The following is a 17,753-nucleotide window of genomic DNA, read 5'->3' on the forward strand; positions in this document are numbered from 1 at the left end:
TGACAGCAGCTGCCCAGAGGGTCCCTGGGATGGACATTTCACTCAAGGGGTAGCCTGCTTGGGTGAGTCTCCAATCTGCTATGACTCAGTCTCCATGCCTGTGATCCCCATCCTCCATCTGCCTGCTTCCCCCCCATTTGTCTTCCCCAGCCCCCTCCGCCCCTCCCCAGAAGGTGACATGTGTGAGTGCGGGCTCCACCGTGGTCCGGGTAAGTTGGGTCCCGCCACCGGCCGACAGCCGCAATGGCGTTATCACCCAGTACTCCGTGGCCTACGAGGCAGTGGACGGCGAGGACCGTGGGCGGCATGTGGTGGATGGCATCAGCCGTGAGCACTCCAGCTGGGACCTGGTGGGCCTGGAGAAGTGGACGGAGTACCGGGTGTGGGTGCGGGCACACACAGATGTGGGCCCTGGCCCCGAGAGCAGCCCAGTGCTGGTGCGCACCGATGAGGACGGTAGGCAGTGGCACCATGGGGCGGGGGGCTCTCTGCCTTGGACACCACCCACCACACACCCCAGGGCCTTTGCCTCCCACCAGCCCAGGCGAACTCTTCTTTGTGCTATAGACTTAATGGCCCAAACTGGGGAGAGATAGCTTAGGGGACAACCTATGCCCAAATCTCAGTATTTGGCTAAGGCAAAAGCAGCAGCCTCACCTAAGACTTTAGAGGTCAAGACTGGAAGATTGGTATGAAAGATACTCATAGTAGAATTAGCAAGACTGTACCTTGGCTGGCCATTGGCATGATTTGGGGGCCTAAGAGCAGTTAGGACAGGTTGTGCTAACTTTAGAGTGGTCGAAGGCCTGGTGCCCCATCTCCACCTGTTGCCCCACCTTCCTCCCCGCACACACACAAAAGTGAGGTAGCTCTAAGCCAAAGGGCTAGGCAGGACCCATCCTGGACTCTTCCCTGGGGCAGGCAGAGGGAGCCTTGCATGTTCCTCACCAAGGACAGCTGATCTAAGGAAACTATTTCAGGCCTTTCTTAGAAATGTGGGGTGTAGAGGCAGGGCCCTCAAGTTTGCTCTGCCCACCTGAACCAGGAGCAACACCACCAGACCTAACTCCCTTTTCTATTTGGCCCACAGTGCCCAGTGGGCCACCACGGAAGGTGGAAGTGGAGCCACTGAACTCCACTGCTGTGCATATCTCCTGGAAACTGCCTGTCCCCAGCAAACAGCATGGTCAGATCCGTGGCTACCAGGTCACCTATGTGCGGCTGGAGAATGGCGAGCCCCGTGGCCCACCTGTCATCCAGGATGTCATGCTGGCTGAGGCCCAGGTGTGCCACTGGGTGGTGGTGGGGGGATGAAAGATAAAACAGAGAACAACACACAGTACTTCCTCTTTGGGGCCCGAATGTTTCCCCTCTCCTGCCTGCCCTCAGAGGTCCTGTGACTGCCTTTCCTTAGTCATGAGACCAGGGATGCCTTGCAGCTTCGGGATGGGGTGCCCTGAGATTGGGAATGGTAGGGCCATAGAAGGACATTACCTCTTCTACCCAACCTGTGCAGCCCACATCCCACATCCCACCAGCCCCATCTGCCCTGGTAGCAGTCCTAGCCTGGCAGTGCCCTGTGGCTCAGCCACCAGCACTCACACGGAGGAGTTTGATCTACAGAGAGCCCAGGTCCCCATTGCTACCCCTGCTGAGGAGTCACCCTTTGTGGTTTGCAGGAAACACATTCACTATAGTGGTTAGGCTTGGTTTTTCAGATGTGCCTTCCTCCTAGACTATGCTGGGTTGGCATCCACTCCTCCCATGGCCAGAGAGAGGGCACTCCTAGGCTGTCTTTTCCCTGGCTTGGCCACAAGTCTGTGGCTATTGTAGAGCCCCATGAATTGCCAAGCAGGCTGTTGTTCTGCTTCTGACCCATCCCACCCCCAGGAGGATGGCTTAGCCCCTGATGTTTTCTTAAGGGTGGAACCTGCCCACCAGCATCATGTTCCTGTCAGTGCTTTTCTGTCTTCCTGGGATGATGTTTCTGCCCAGGGGCTTGGGACAAGGTCCCCAGGGTATGCTGAGCACTGGTCTGCTATGCAGATGAAAAACCTAGAGCATTAGAAGGTTGTATGAATGGTAGGGAATTACTCAGCAAGTGCGTAGCTGAGCTTAGATTAGGAGCCAAGACTTTGGACCCCCTGGGAAAAGGCTGCAGTTACTGTTGGGAGCTCCTTCCCACAAGACTGCTGAAGAGTCACAACATCTGGGTGGTCTGCTCTCAATGTCTCCTCACCAGAAGCAGGCCCAGAGCTGAGCCAGCCTGGACTCCCACTGGTGCCCACACGCTCTCCCCATCCAGCCTATTACCCCTGCTGGGCTGGGAACCAGGTGCACGCACGTGTCCTGTGTTGTGCTTGCTAAGCTAAAGGGTGCACCCACCCACACAGACAGGCGGGAGCCTCAACGCCTATGGCTAGGCTCAGCCCTCTGCAGCAAAATTCCTATCTGCCCAGAGGATGCCTTATTTCTCCTCTGGGATGTCCAATGCTAAGAGACCAGGGGTGGAGGAGACGGGCATGTGCACCTGCCTGCATTCCTGGGTGGGTCAAGGGCTCCTCATGGGGTCTCAGCAAACACACCCACCCAGAACCATCCGGGGAATGGGCTCCTTCCAGCCCCTCCCATCAGAGGACCAACAACCACAGCTGTGGAAGCCATGGGTTCCAAAGAAGCCATTTCAGGGGCTGCCTTCTGGTCCCAAGCAGTTTGGAAGGGACATGACCCTCTTAGCCTCAGACATCCCATGATGAGGAGTAAAGTTGAGCCTGGGCTCCAGGGAAGCCAGCAAAAGATGGGGGCCTTCCCCTGTGACCCTACTGGGACTAGGGCATTCTGCTCCATACCACTCGGAAAGCAGATAGGACCTGGTTCTCAGCCTGACCACAGGGCCCATCTGTCCCTTGTGCTTTCCTGTCAAGGACACCAAGCCTATCTTTATTCACCCAAAGCACCATCTGTTCAGCTCAGGGCCCCCATGAGTCCTGAAAGAACTATATGGAACATGCCCCTGCCCCCACCCCAGCAGTGTAGAACCAGACCTACCTCCTGTGATGGCCTCTATCCCCCCATCTGCCTGTGTCCCTTTTTAATTGTCTCTATTTCTCCCATGCACAGCCTCTGTCTTTAGTTCATCTCTTCTTTCTCCTCCCTCTCTACTTCTCTGATCCCTTCTTTTCCCTCTGTTTGGTTTAACCCTCTGACTTGCCCTTTTTTCCCTCTGCTTCTAACACAAGAGAGGCACCATGTGAGAACCTCCATGCCCAGGTCTAGCTTGGACGGCCCAGGACTTCCCTGTAGGCAAGGAGACTAGAGCAGAGATAGGCTCCCCCATACCTTGTGAAGTGCCCAGACATTCAGGGCCTATCCATAGCCTCCCCCCATGTTCTGTTCCATACTTCTTACAAGGACTTTGCAGTAGTTTCCTCAAATAAGAGAATGACCACCCAGCGCAGAGGCAAAGCTAGTGGACAGAGAGAGGCCAGACCTGCACTATGAAGGTGATAGAGCTAGAGGACCCTTAGGTCCTCCAAGCCTGGAGATTTTTTTTTTTTTTTTTTTTTTTTTAGAGATAGAGTCTCACTTTGTCATCCTCGGTACAGTGCTATGGCATCATAGCTCACAGCAACCTCCAGCTCTTGGGCTTAAGCGGTTCTCTTGCCTCAGCCTCCCCAGTAGCTGGGACTACAGGCACCCGCCACAATGCCCGGCTATTTTTTGTTGTAGTTTGGCCAGGGCCAGGTTCAAACCCGCCACCCTCCATTATATGGGGCTGGCGCCCTACTCAGTGAGCCACAGGTGCCACCCCAAGCCTAGAGATGTTACAGGCCATCTCCCTGTGCTGTGCCTGACTGCCAGAGGGCCTACAAATGGAGACTTCAGCCTCCACCTTTCCAGCTAGCATACCAGCATACACAAGTGGCCTGTAATACTGACAGCTCTGAGATCTCCCTGCCTTGCTTTTCAGGCACCTCTGAAGGGAATAGAGGTATAGATAGTTCCCTGTGCCTCTGGGGCAAGGCCCAGGGTCCAGAGTTGGCACTCGTGGCCTTCATGATCTTGCTGACAAGCCTGCCCTTTGGGACCAAAGGCTGTACCAGCCATGGTACAGCTCTTACTGTTCTGGGACACTCCTTGTGCCTAGGGTGATGATATAATTTTATTGTCCCAACCTGGGATATTTTTGAGAGTGGAAAGAGGCTCTGAATAATACCATAAAAAGAGGCTTGGACTAGGACTGCCCTGGGCAGACCAGTGTTTGTGGTCACCCCACTTTGCTTTTGCTGTCTTCTTTCCCCTCTGGTCAAGTTGTGCAACCCACCCCACATGTCAGGCAGCCTGTCCCTCACAGTACCTGTGGCCACTGTGAGTTTTTGATGGGCCCTCTACCTTTTGGCTGCATGCCCTCCAGGCCCTCTTCCCCTTTTCTCCTCAGCCCTGGCACACACAATTGGTGCTCAGTGAGGTAGTCTTAAATCTTTGGATGGTTCCTGGGATGCAACTCCTATAGGCACTTCAGAGGCCCAATTTCTCCATCTGTCCTCCCTGGGCTAAGTCTACCCTCTGGGCCAGGGTCCTTCACCATCCTTGTCTCCCTTTCTCTCCCTCTCCCGCGGTCAGTGGCAGCCAGAGGAGTCCGAGGACTATGTAAGTAACAGGTGTGCAAGCGTGGGTGAGACCTGGGTCAGGCTGGGCTCATGGGACACTCCCCTTCTCCCTCCTCTCCTGCCAGCCTGTACTGCCAAGATCTGCAGGGCACCAGCCACATCCAGAGAAAACTGGCATTTAGACGCAAGCACTGAGCTGAGCAGCAATTGGCATTTCCTCTAATCCTTACTTCTCGCCCGTCGAGCAGCAATTTGAGACCAATGTTCATGATCGACCAGGGCCCGGCCCCTTCTCCGGCCAGACAGGGGTGGAGTTAAATCCGATCCTGATCGTTAGGGCTTATTGATCCCTGGAGTGAAAAATCACCTGCTTTAGGGCCCAGGCTGGGAGGGCAGTCTAGGGAGCCAGGTTCTGGCATTGGTGCATTCTGAATCCTCACCCCTGGGAGATCTTCCAGCTGGGGCAGGAGAAGGCCTGCGAGGGGTTGGTGGTGGATGCAGCGGGCCCCCCAAGGCTCAGAGCTGGAGGGACACCAGGGTTGGTGGTGACAGCTCTGTTGCTACTGCACAATGGTCCTCTCCCTTCTTCCCACCCTTCTCTCCATGTGGTGTGGCTTGACCCCCTTGGTTTCTCTGCATGTCCAGAAGTGATGCCTTTGCTGGAGAGGGGTATGTGGGCAGGGTCTGTCTAGGTGGAAGACCTTGGCCGTGGCTGACTTCTCAGGCATCACTGGGTGCAGAAGGGGAAGTGAGTTCCTTGGGGGTTCTTTGTCCTTGTCTTCTAGACCCCTTCTCAGGTGGTATCACAGGGCAAACATGTTCACAGAGGCAGTGGCCTAAATGGGGATCAGGTGGGGTGGTACCTTAGCCCACTCGTCCACTTCACTGTCTTGTGTGGTCAAGAGCTGTGTGAGGTGTGGGATGCGTGCCTTGTATGTACATGTGTGCAGGGACCTCATGAGGTATCATTTACAGCACAATGGAGTGAGGGAAGCAATTGTGGCCTTTTGTCTTATCTAAAAGGAAGAATGGGCTTTCTAGCATAGGCCCTCCTAAGCCCACATACCCCCTGCCTGCCCTTCTCTTATAACCCCTGGCCCTGTGTGCCAGGCACCCCCCATGAGCTAAGATCCTAAGGCAGCTGATGTGGTCTCTCCCTGTACTTCTGTGATGAGAATGGGCCCATGTTTCTTCCTCAGGAAACCACCATCAGTGGCTTGACACCAGAGACCACCTACTCTGTTACTGTTGCCGCCTACACCACGAAGGGAGATGGTGCTCGGAGTAAACCCAAAATTGTTACAACGACAGGGGCAGGTGAGTAAGGGGGTCAGGACAGACCATGGTGAGGGGCAGCAGGGAGAGGGCAACACCAGAGTCCAGCACATGATCGTTCAGTCCCAGGCCAGCCTACCATGATGATCAGCACCACAGCCATGAACACTGCGCTTCTCCAGTGGCACCCGCCCAAGGAGCTGCCCGGCGAGCTGCTGGGCTATCGGCTGCAGTACTGTAGAGCCGACGAGGCACGGCCCAACATCATCGATTTTGGCAAGGACAACCAACACTTCACGGTCACTGGTCTGCACAAGGGGGCCACCTACATCTTCCGACTTGCTGCAAAGAATCGGGCTGGCCCAGGCAAGGAGTTCGAAAAGGAGATCACAACCCCCGAGGACCTACCCAGTGGCTTCCCCCAAAACTTGCGTGTGACAGGACTCACCACGTCTACCACGGAACTGGCCTGGGACCCGCCGGTGCTGGCAGAGAGGAATGGGCGCATCACCAACTACACCGTGGTATTCCGTGACATCAACAGCCAGCAGGAGCTGCAAGACATTACTGCAAACACCTGCCTCACGCTTTCCAGCCTTAAGCCAGATACCACTTACGACATCAAGGTCCGTGCGTGGACCAGCAAAGGTGCCGGCCCACTCAGCCCCAGCATCCAGTCCCGGACCATGCCTGTAGAGCAAGGTGTGTGCTGTGGGCATGGCAGTGCTTGCCCATGCGTGGCTGCGCCTGGGGACCTCTGCTTTCCTTGACCCACTGACCTCTGGAGACTGTGATCCACCAGCGTCTGGTGTGTGATACCTCCAGTTTCTTTTTTCGTTCCTTTTCTTTTTTTTTTTTTTTTTTTTTGAGACAGCCTTAAGCTCTCGCCCTGGGTAGACTGCTGTGACATCACAGCTCACAGCAACCTCCAACTCCTGGGCTCAAGTGATTCTCCTGCCTCAGCCTCCCAAGTAGCTGGGACCACAGGTGCCTGCCACAACACCCGGCTATTTTTTGGTTGCAGTCGTCGTTTGGCAGGCCCAGGCTGGATTCAAACCCACCAGCTCAGGTGTATGTGACTGGCGCCCTAGCCGCTTGAACCATAGGCGCTGAGCCTTCTTTTTTTTTTTTTGAGACAGAGTCTCACTTTGTCACCCTCAGTACAGTGTTGTAGTGACCTAGCTCATAGCAACCTCAAACTTTTGGGCTCAAGCAATTCTCTTGCCTCAGCCTCCAAGTAGCTGGGACTACAGGCACCTGCCACAATGCCTGGATATTTTTAGAGACGAGGGTCTTGCTCTTGCTCCGGCTGGTCTCGATCCTGTGAGCTTAGGCAATCACCCACCTTGGCCTCCCACAGTGCTAGGATTACAGGCGTAAGCCACCATGCCTGGCGATACCTCCAATTTCTCATGACTGACCACTAACCCCTGGTGAACAGGCGCCATGCTCTTGGGTGTTTGACCCTTGACCTCTGCTGTTCTTCACTACTAACCTGTTGTGTGACCTTCCAGTTTTCTTCTCACCCATTGATCTCTTGACTATATCACCACTCTTGGGTGTGCACCCTACTGATCTTTGGTGTGTGACGCTAATGTCTTGGGCCAATGACCCACTGACCTCAGCATTCTCCACTGTTCTCTGGTGTATGTTCTCTGGTGTATGGCCACATGCTTCTCGTGACTGAAACCCACTGACCTCTGGTCACTCTGACCTTGTGTTTATGAGCTCCAGCTTTTACCTTCACACTTCCAGAAATTTCTATCCTCCTCCACCCTGTTTGGTGCTCACTGTGAAAGAGCTTGGGACTGGGAAGTGACCTGCAATTCAAAGCTGGCAGGGAGCGGGGGTGTTTGGTAATGTGCAGCCATTCATAACCACCCCGCTGGGTGTCCTGGCCATCTCCTCCTGTCAGGGAACCCTTTTGGCCCACTTAACCCCAGCCCAGACACTCAGCCAGAGCTGACCCTTCATTATGCCTCCACAGTGTTTGCCAAGAACTTCCGGGTGGCAGCTGCAATGAAAACATCTGTGCTGCTTAGCTGGGAAGTTCCTGACTCCTACAAGTCACCTGTACCCTTCAAGGTGGGTAAGAGCCACAGACAGCCATGCCCAACACACACAAGGGCCTGCCCTTGTGCTGTCATTCAATCTCAGCCCACATGTGTGCACGTCTGCCGAGCAGGATCCTAGTTGTGTGTGTGAGCACCATGTCCTGCAGGCCTATGGTGGGGAATCTCACCCAGAGACGCTGCCACACTTCCCTCCGCCTGTCCCCTGCAGATTCTATACAATGGGCAAAGTGTGGAGGTGGACGGGCACTCTATGCGGAAGCTGATTGCAGATCTGCGGCCCAACACGGAGTACTCCTTTGTGCTGATGAACCGTGGCAGCAGCGCAGGGGGCCTGCAGCACCTCGTGTCCATCCGCACGGCCCCTGACCTCCTGCCACACAAGCCATTGCCTGCCTCTGCCTACATAGAGGATGGCCGCTTCTCCCTCTCCATGCCCCATGTGCAGGACCCCTCACTAGTCAGGTGTGCACACAGGCCTCTGGGGAAGGAGGGCAGACCTGGAGGCCGCTGGCAGTGACCATTCTATTTCTTGCTTTGTCCACCCAGATGGTTCTACATCGTGGTGGTGCCCATTGACCGTGTGGGCGGGAGCATGCTAACGCAAAGATGGAGCACACCTGAGGAGCTAGAGCTAGATGAGGTGCCTGAGAGGGTTTGGGAACACCGATGATAGCCCCATCACAGTGGTTGGCTGTGGCCTTCCTACTCTGAGCAAGCAGTCCCCCAGGACTCCTACTTTCATTCCCCAAATCAGAATCCCTCTCCTAGCTGCTCTGGCTGGCAGCCTGCTCCCTCTCTGGAGAGAGGGACTCTGAAGGGAACCCCCTGGCATTGTTCAGAGAACCTCTGGAGAGCTATGGAGAATTTTCTGAGGGGGAGTGATGAGAATCCCCAGGGGTGGGGAGTCCTGGAGACATTCTGCAGGTCTAAAGAAGCCCAAGCCCACTAGACTTTGCAGGGGCTGTGGAGGACTAGATGAGCCTTACAGCCTGTGGCCCTCAGACATTTGAAATTCTCTATCTTCAGGGCGGCACCTGTGGCTCAAGGAGTAGGGCGCCGGTCCCATATGCCGGAGGTGGTGGGTTCAAACCCAGCCCCCGCCAAAAGAAAAAAAAAAAAAAAAGAAATTCTCTATCTTCTCATAGCCAGAGTGGAAACAGCCCTATCTCTATAGATGGAGACAGGTTACCCACAGCGTATCTTCTCTTGTACTGGTGGGCCTTATGGTACTGTGGTATCCCCATCACTCTGGGAGGGTGGACTAGGCCAAGTGTGGCTTTTACATGGGAGGTGAGCCTCCATCCCAGCCCAGGGAGCTGATGTCCCAGGCAACAGCCTCAGGGGCAGCATGTTCCAAGGCCCCACATGACCCCATGCTCTGCTCCACCAGCTCCTAGAAGCCATCGAACAGAGCAGTACAGAGCGGCGGCGGCGGCGGCAGGCAGAGCGCCTAAAGCCGTATGTGGCTGCTCAGGTGGACGTGCTCCCCGAGATGTTCACCCTGGGGGACAAGAAGATGTACCAAGGCTTCTACAACCGCCCCCTGTCTCCAGACCTGAGCTACCAGTGCTTTGTACTCGCCTCCCTAAAGGAACCTGTTGACCAGGTCTGTCTGAGCCATCCTGGCTCGCAATACCCCAAGCCCACAGGCCTGACCTAAGACTAGGCCAGACTCAAGTACCACGAGATCCCAGGCTTGAAGCAGCCCCAGAGACCTGAGACCTGCCCTAGGGATCCCAAGACACAAGGTTCCAGGAACCAGAAGGCCAGGCCTAATCTGACTCCGGGGAACCAATCCTGTCAGTCTGCCTCTTAGGGTCGGGGAAACCAGGCCAGCCTAGCCCCACATAAGCAACCCAAGGGCCCTTTCTCCAAGGTGAAGGGTACAGAGTGGGGGACCTCATTGAACTCATAGCTGTGCTATTCCTCTGCTGGGCCACAGAAGCGCTATGCCTCCAGCCCCTACTCAGATGAGATTGTGGTCCAGGTGATACCAGCCCAGCAGCAGGAGGAGCCCGAGATGCTGTGGGTGACAGGCCCTGTCCTGGCTGTCATCCTCATTATCCTTATTGTCATCGCCATCCTCCTGGTCAAGAGGTGAGCACTACCTTCAGGGCTTAGGGGGCAGCTGTGTGCTCCTCGCATCCCAGGGCCTCTCTGGGTGGGGAGCCTGTGGAGACGGTGCAGCTGTCCCAGCCCGGGCTCAGTCAGGAGCCAGGACAGGAAGGAGCAGTGTGTGCATGTGTGCTCTTGCCTCTGCACGCCGGCATCTGTCGGGTGGGAGACTTAGGATATTAGCCTGGGTGTGAGGAGCCAAAGCTTCAAAGAGGGTTGTTCCATGCATTCTGGGGCATGTCTGTTGGCCTCTGTGTTTCTCTGGATATGAGTGTGTCTGTCTCCTCTTCAGCTTCAAGACACCACCCTGTCCTGGTCTCCTATCTTAGGTCGCTTCCTTCTGTCACCATTCCTGGATGATTTCCCCAGCCTCACTCTCCTGCTTAGGCCTAGAGAGGTCCAGACTCAGCTATGGCCCCACGTGCCCACTGCTGTACACTTAGAGGCATTTATGGAAAGCTTCTTGGGACCGCTATGTCCATAGGCATCTATGCCTCAGTGTGCCGTTAACTCTCAGGTCTCTCTTGGGTAGTTGAGCCTCCTGCCCTTGGAGTCTCCCCTTCCTACATCCTTGCACTTCCCAGCCTGAAAGCCACTTCCAAAGGTTTGATTTTGCCATCCTCAATTTGAAACCTTTTGGTGACTCCCAAAATAAAGGCCAGCCTCTTCAGCCTCACAGCCAAATGCCTGGCTGATCTGGCCCCTGCCACCACCCAGCACTGCTGATCACACATGTATGTCAGTGAGCACCTGGCAGGTGAATGTGTGCTGGTCCGTATGTTTGAACGCATCTCTGCGTAGGAGCACCTATGTCCTGTACCCCTGCCCGGGTCCCAGTGCTCCTCCCTGAAAAGTCGTCTACTTCCTCTGAGGTGGCTAGACCTGTGGGCTGGACCCTGAGGGGCCCGCACATACACTCATCCTTCCCACCCCTGCCTGCATCCGGTGTCCGGAGAGGCAAATCCCCTCCCTGTGAATGTTATGTGGGTGCCATATCAGGGGCCTGCAGTGTTCCCTGTCATAAGAGGGCCAAGTGCTTGGCAGAAACAATGACCATTCCTTTCTTCTGTCTTTGCCTGTCTCTCGGGACCTAGTAAACAAGAAAGGTAGGAGTCGTTCCTTCTCTTTTCACACACCTCCCCCTCTACTTATCCTTGAGCATATTTGGGGCCAGCAGGGAGGGACGGTGCTTTGACCAGAAGCCTCTTGGCCTGTGGCTTTAAGCAGCAAACTGCCTGGTCAGCTCAGCAGAGTCCCCAGCTCAGGACTGAGTCCTCAGCGTGAGGGGCAGGCTCTGTCACTCTCTTCTTGTTCCAACTCTGTACCCTCCGCCGAGGATGTTCCTTCTCTGAGACACATGCATAATGTAGACATCATTGCCTCCCTAAGTATACAGAGCTCCCAGAACCTTCCCCAGGCTCATATCTCTGAGAAGTTACCTAAGTGCTGCAAGAGACTGTGTGCAAAAAGAGCAGTGGGAAGTGTGTCTTGATACACACTCGAGCACAGTCACACATGTTCTTCCTCCCCACACACATATACAGACCACAAGTGGCCCCTAGCTATTTGTCAGCAGCTGAGTCCCATGGTCTATCCCTGACCCTGACTTTATAGATGGGGAGACTGAGGCCACCAAGAGAGGACTCTGCCCAGCTAGGATGATGCCTTCCCCGTCCCTCCTCTGCTGCCCTGGGCATTTACTATGATACTCTAAGAGCCAAACAGCTGGGGCCAGGCCCCTGTGATGTTTGTGTATTTTGTGTCATTTGCATGTTTATTCCTGGCAGTTCCTGCCTCTGCTGCTATGGCCTTGGGGATAGCAATCACTGCCTAGGAGTGACCTGCCTTTTCTCCAAAGGTGCCACCAGCTCTGCAACCCCTTCCTCTCTTGCTGCACTGTCACCCTGTCTGCCCCAGACTCCTGCTATCTCCCCATGTCCTCCCTACCTTATGTTCTCTCACATTGAGGCTGTTCTGACTCTGTCTGCTCTGTGCTCAGAGATACAGGATGAGGTGGGCAGTGGGAGGACGGAGCCATGGATGTGGAAGCTCTGTGGCGGCCAACCATGCCACATATCTCTGCCCTGGGCTGAACCTTGGGCTTTCACCAATCTCCCTCTGTTTCTTTAGGAAAAGGACCCACTCCCCATCATCAAAGGATGAGCAGTCAGTCGGACTGAAGGACTCCTTGTTGGCCCATTCCTCTGACCCTGTAGAGATGCGGAGGCTCAACTACCAGACCCCAGGTAGGGTGGCTTCTGCCACCTGCTCCACAGCCCCCTCCCCCAAGAGAGTTGGATGCTTAGCCCCAACTTGGTCTTGACTCAAGGCCTCATGGACTAAGGACACACCACCCCCCAGAGCCCACATCCCCACCACATGAAAGAGGGGCACATTAGCGGTGAGAAACACCCACCAGACACTTACGGAAGATGGAGTCCACAACCAACCACCAGGAGAGGCTATGCCTTCCCTGTCCCTCAAGTCAGGGGGTCTCCACAGAGGGACCTTAGCCACATGCCCCCATTTCCTGCCCCTTTTATTCCCTTTTGCCTTCTCACACCATTTATTTTGGACTGAAGTGCCTGAGGCACCCCTATGTCCAGTGGCTAGACAGGTGCACTGGGGTCCAGGATCCTCTTAGAAGCAGCAAGGATGAGGCAGCGCCTGTGGCTCAGTGAGTAGGGCACCGGCCCCATATGCCGAGGGTGGTGGGTTCAAACCCAGCCCCAGCCAAACTGCAACAAAAAAATAGCTGGGTGTTGTGGCTGGCGCCTGTAGTCCCAGCTGCTTGGAAGGCTGAGGCAAGAGAATTGCGTAAGCCCAAGAGTTAGAGGTTGCTGTGAGCCATGTGACCTCATGGCACTCTACCCGAGGATGGTACAGTGAGACTCTGTCTCTACAAAAAAAAAAAAAAAGAAGCAGCAAGGATGCTTAGCCCCAACTTGGTCTTGACTCAAGGCCTCATGGACTAAGGACACACCACCCCCCAGAGCCCACATCCCCACCACATGAAAGAGGGGCACATTAGCGGTGAGAAACACCCACCAGACACTTAACGGAAGATGGAGTCCACAACCAACCACCTGGAGACTGGTCCTGGTTTGGCTGTGCCTGCCCACCTGCCCTTTCTTCCCAGCCATTCATGGGGCTTGCCTAGCTGTTCTGCCTAAAATGTCAATCCTTCCCCATGCCCAAACAGGCACAGTTCAAACTTTTCTTAGCCCTCACACAAGGCTGGGTGCCTTTCCTCAGCTCCCAGAACCTCTCTGTGCTTCTATCATGATGTCTCTCACAATGGGCTAAAATTGTCTCTGACAGTCCCTGGGCTTGGAACTGTGTTTTGTTTATCTTCATCCCTTGTATTTAGCACACAGTGTGTTCTTGTTGAATACCTGTGAAACAGACTACTGAAGGAGTGAGTGAACTAATGCATATGCACAGAAGGCTTTTGTATGTAGGAGCTAGCTGTTATTGCATATCAAATTACCCTAAAACTTAATGGCTTAAAACAGCAATAATTATGTATTATCTCTCACTGTTTTTGTGAGTCAGGAATTCAGACAGGGGCACAGCAGGAACAGATTGTCTCTATTCCAGAATATCTGGTCTCTCACTTGGAAGATTTACAGGAAGGCTGGGAGCTAGAATCATTGAAAGCAAGGGTTGGTAAACTCTATAGCCTATGGTGAAGTATGGCCCGCTAACTGTATATAAAGTTTTAATGTAATGCAGCCATGCTCACTCATTTATGTACTCTCTGTGGTTACTTTACTACTATGAAGACAGAGTTAAATAGGCATAATAGATGCCAGGTGACACAAAGCCTAAAATACTTACTCTCTGGCCTTTCATAAGAAAAATTTGCCAGCGGCGCCTGTGGCTCAGTGGATAGGGCGCCAGCCCCATCTACCGAGGGTAGCAACCAGCCTGGCTTGATAGGATCTATTAGGAATCAGGCACCAGGCCAGTGGAACCTGGGGAGCAGAGAAGCCGCTTCCAGGAGAGTGTACTTTCATGTCGTCACTGACCATGAAAAGAGGGCATGGGAGGTAGAGCCCTTCAGTGGAAGCACGCGCAAAAGGTCAGAGGCATTGCATGCATGTTGGGTGGTGAGCACTTGAGCTCTGCAGCACTGGAGCTGCAGGTCAGGGAATCCTGAGCCCAAAGACTACTAACTTCAACTTTATTTGAGGGTACCAAAGAGGCATTAAGGTCTTCAGCAAGAAAGTGATGTGGTCAGAATTGTGCTTTAGAATATACTCTAGCTACTGTCTGGAGAATGGATTGGGGGTGAAGGGGACTGTTTAAGTAGCCAGTGAGTAGATGAAAGGTGGCAGTGGGAATGGAGGGACAGGACAGGTTTGGGAAACATGAAGGAGATCTGCAGGTCTCGGGCTAGACTCCATGTGGGGGAGGAAAGGATAGCTCCGCAGTTAATGGCTGAGTGATGGAGTGGGGGTTGTCCAGGTGGCAGTGGGTCTGTGAGTCTGGACCTCTGCCTAGTATCAGGGCTGAAGCCACAGGTGTGGGAGGTGCTGAGGAGCAGGCGGTGATCAAAGCCAGAGAATAGATGGGTTCTTCTAGGGAGGGCTGGAGAAAAAAGGGGCTGAGAAAAGAGCTCAGGGAAGGGAAGGGGTGTGCAGTGCTAAGGAAGGATGAAAGTAGCCAGGGAGATTGAGAAGGAATGGTCAGAGAGAAAAACAGGAGTGTAGTGTCCCTAATGTCAGGGTGGGAAGCTGGGATCTAGTGGCGTACAGCAGTGGGGACACAGAAGGAGGACTGTTGGCTTTGGCAGAGGGGCCCTGGAGAGAGGGTGGCCATCAAGTCCTGGGGGCAGAAGCATTTCACTGTGCCAAGGAGCCACCTGTGTGGAAGGAGGGGTGCACAGCAAAAGAAGGATTGTCATGCAGTCAGCAAAGGAGGGCTCTTTTTTCCAAAACGGAAATCATATGAAAGTAACCAAGGTCAAATTTTTATATCAGGGCACAGGGTTGAGTGTGACTTTGTATTTATTCATAAAAGTGCCCCGAGACCACCTAGGCCCCAGCGTTTGGGAGCACTGGCCACTGGAGTATGACGAGGTCTCCTGGAGGACGAGAGCCTTGGTGGGACCCATCCGCAGCCCCAGGCTCTTACTGCCCCTGTTGCCCTTCTGTTCATCCAGCCACTCCCAAGCCCACTCAGCCCCCAGCACCCCTCACTGCCTTCATGGAATCTGCCAGCAAGGTCACCAAGAAAGGTTAATGGGCTCTCTTGTCCTGCTTTTTCTGGTTTGTTTTTGTTTTTGTTTTCTCTGCAGGTTCCAGTGTCCCAAGTTGCCCGAACACCTCAAGTTAGTTCTCAAAGTTCCCATGTTTGGGGGATACTTTGGCTTCCATGTCTGTCTCTGCTCTTCTTTCTCTCATTGCCCCCTTCCTCCTTGAGTTCTCTCCCCTTCCTCACCCCTCTCTGTCCACCTTCCTCCCTCTAGCCCCGCCTCTTCCTCTCCCTCTCCCTTTACTCCCCCTACCTCTTTTCCTCTTCTGCCTCCGTCTGACCCTTCCAGGTGCCTCTGTTTCCTGTTCCCTTGTCTCTGTTTCTCTCTCCTTGTTCTTCTATCGTCCTGCCATTGTCTCTGTAATCTGTGACCACTCCATCTATGTACTCCATGCCTGGGACAATAATGTCCTTGAGTCTCCAGTGGTGGCTGGCACCAATGAAGGGCAGGAGGACCACCCACAGGCAGGGGTTATGGGAGACCAGCTTCCATCCTGTTGCTGCCACCTTCCTGCAGGGAGGAAGCTTCTCCTCCCTCTTAAGAGACCTGCCAGGCAGGACTGTGTCACTCACACGTGCTCCATGTACTCTGTCCTCTCTCCTCTCCAGCCACTGTGTGCTCCACCATCCCCGTCGCCGCATGTGCTGCAGCCTCCATGCCACCAGTGCCCAGTGCTCCCTGGTCACATGTGTTCTCATGTGCATATATCTGCATTGGGGCTGTCTCCATCCCCCTGAACAAGCCCCACGCTAACACTGGCTATATGCCCCACCTCCCCAGGTATGAGAGACCATCCACCCATACCCATCACTGACCTGGCAGACAACATCGAGCGCCTCAAAGCCAATGATGGGCTCAAGTTTTCCCAGGAGTATGAGGTGAGATGTCCCCATCTGCTACATGTGCCTGGCCTAAGTGTATGCCAGCTCCTGTCTTGTTCCAGGTCCTAACTAGGTAGGAGTGGAGGCCCCAGGTTTTCATGGAACACAGGGAAGAGGGCTAGCCCTGTCCATTTCTCTCTAGTGGTCACACAAAGGCTGTGGTGCCCCCAGGGTCTGGGCACCCAGACACATGCCCAGTGCTAATAGAAGTAGACACAAGGTCATGGACACACAGACACAGGTCAGCAATAATGCTGTGGTAGCTGGCATCTATCCCCCACAGCCTTGTGAAGTGGATGTTGTTACTGTCTCAGGGAGCTTGAGAGAGAGGAGGTGAGCACCAGCTCCATATGCTGGAGATGGCAGGTTCAAACCCAGCCCTGGCCCTGTCCAAAAACTGCAAAAAAAAAAAACTTTAGGCTCGGCACCTGTGGCTCAAGCGGCTAAGGCGCCAGCCATGTATGCCAGAGCTGACAGTTTCGAATCTAGGCCAGGCCCGCCAAACCACAATGATGGCTGCAACCAAAAAATAGCCGGACATTGTGGCAGGCGCCGATAGTCCCAGCTACTTGGGAGGCGGAGGCAGGAGAATCTCTTGAGCCCAGGAGTTGGAGGTTGCTTTGAGCTGTGATGCCACAGCACTCTACCCAGGGCGAAAGCTTGAGGCTCGGTCCCAAAAAAAAAAAAAGAGAAAGAGGAGGTGACTTGCCCAAGGTCAGACAGCTGAGTCAGATCCAGACCTCACACTCTGTGCCCTTCACATGGTAGTGCTCAGTATGTCCTCCAAGTGGCACAGCTCATAGAGATGGAAAGTCAACTCTAGGCCTGCCACCTTGACTCCTGCCTATTGGGGCCCAGGCTTCAGAGTCTAGGGGTTTCCATCCCACCCTCAGCTGATGGCAGGGGATGACTCTGAGTTTCCCCAGGCCACCCAGCAGAAAAAGGATTTTGTTAGAGAAGGAGGGATTTTAAAGGAAAGAAAGATCCACCTTCTCTGAAAAGCACAGGTGGAAATGTCTTTCTGCGTCCTCCGCTGCTGTTTCCCCAGCACTTAGTGCTGGCCTAAGGACACGTGCTGGCAGACAGGTGACTAAATGGCTGTCTCAGCCTAGCCTGTGAGGTTACTCCCTTTCCAGTCAGATGTCTTACCCCTCAGCTGTGTTTGAGGTACCAGGATGGCCCTTCCAAGGGCCACGGGCCAGGTAGCTTCTAAGAGATGTGGCCCAGGTTCTAAAGTGGAAACTGAGCTTGGCAGGCAAATGGGTGAATGTGTGTACTGCAGAGAAACTATGCCACCTCTACCTGGGGGCCCTTGCTGGCCCTCCGTGGCATGGGCTGTGCTATAGGATGTCAAAGCCATGAGTTGGACTACCTTCCTTCAGTCCCTTAATCTGACACTATGGCCCTTCTTCACTATGGGCTTGGTGCCCCTGCTCACAGCAGCCCCCACCTTCTACTCATCCCCTCTAGTCAGATCCTTCCTTAAAGCTGCTCCAGGAAGCCGCCTTTGGCTACCCAAGGCTGCTATGGAGTATCC

The 17,753-nt window shown here is 54.3% G+C and overlaps 1 protein-coding gene across 19 annotated transcripts in view; it reads left to right on the forward strand.

Annotated features, from left to right (window-relative positions):
- Nucleotides 1-17,753, forward strand: part of PTPRF (protein tyrosine phosphatase receptor type F) — a 92,644-nt gene that overhangs the window by 67,111 nt on the left and 7,780 nt on the right. For 4 of the 19 annotated variants that reach the window (XM_053575893.1, XM_053575894.1, XM_053575895.1 and 1 more), the window contains 13 exons: nucleotides 151-456; nucleotides 1,091-1,284; nucleotides 4,624-4,650; nucleotides 5,810-5,927; nucleotides 6,009-6,587; nucleotides 7,873-7,970; nucleotides 8,169-8,422; nucleotides 8,507-8,600; nucleotides 9,351-9,566; nucleotides 9,903-10,057; nucleotides 12,206-12,321; nucleotides 15,378-15,410; nucleotides 16,116-16,213. In XM_053575893.1, coding sequence (XP_053431868.1) covers nucleotides 151-456; nucleotides 1,091-1,284; nucleotides 4,624-4,650; nucleotides 5,810-5,927; nucleotides 6,009-6,587; nucleotides 7,873-7,970; nucleotides 8,169-8,422; nucleotides 8,507-8,600; nucleotides 9,351-9,566; nucleotides 9,903-10,057; nucleotides 12,206-12,321; nucleotides 15,378-15,410; nucleotides 16,116-16,213 — 2,288 coding nt within the window. The remainder of the gene's footprint in view (nucleotides 1-150; nucleotides 457-1,090; nucleotides 1,285-4,623; nucleotides 4,651-5,809; nucleotides 5,928-6,008; nucleotides 6,588-7,872; nucleotides 7,971-8,168; nucleotides 8,423-8,506; nucleotides 8,601-9,350; nucleotides 9,567-9,902; nucleotides 10,058-12,205; nucleotides 12,322-15,377; nucleotides 15,411-16,115; nucleotides 16,214-17,753) is intronic. The other 15 variants (XM_053575908.1, XM_053575909.1, XM_053575910.1 and 12 more) reach the window with 9 other exon arrangements.

The sequence above is a fragment of the Nycticebus coucang genome, chromosome 22 (genome assembly GCF_027406575.1).
Source record: "Nycticebus coucang isolate mNycCou1 chromosome 22, mNycCou1.pri, whole genome shotgun sequence".
NCBI classification, from domain to species: domain Eukaryota; kingdom Metazoa; phylum Chordata; class Mammalia; order Primates; family Lorisidae; genus Nycticebus; species Nycticebus coucang.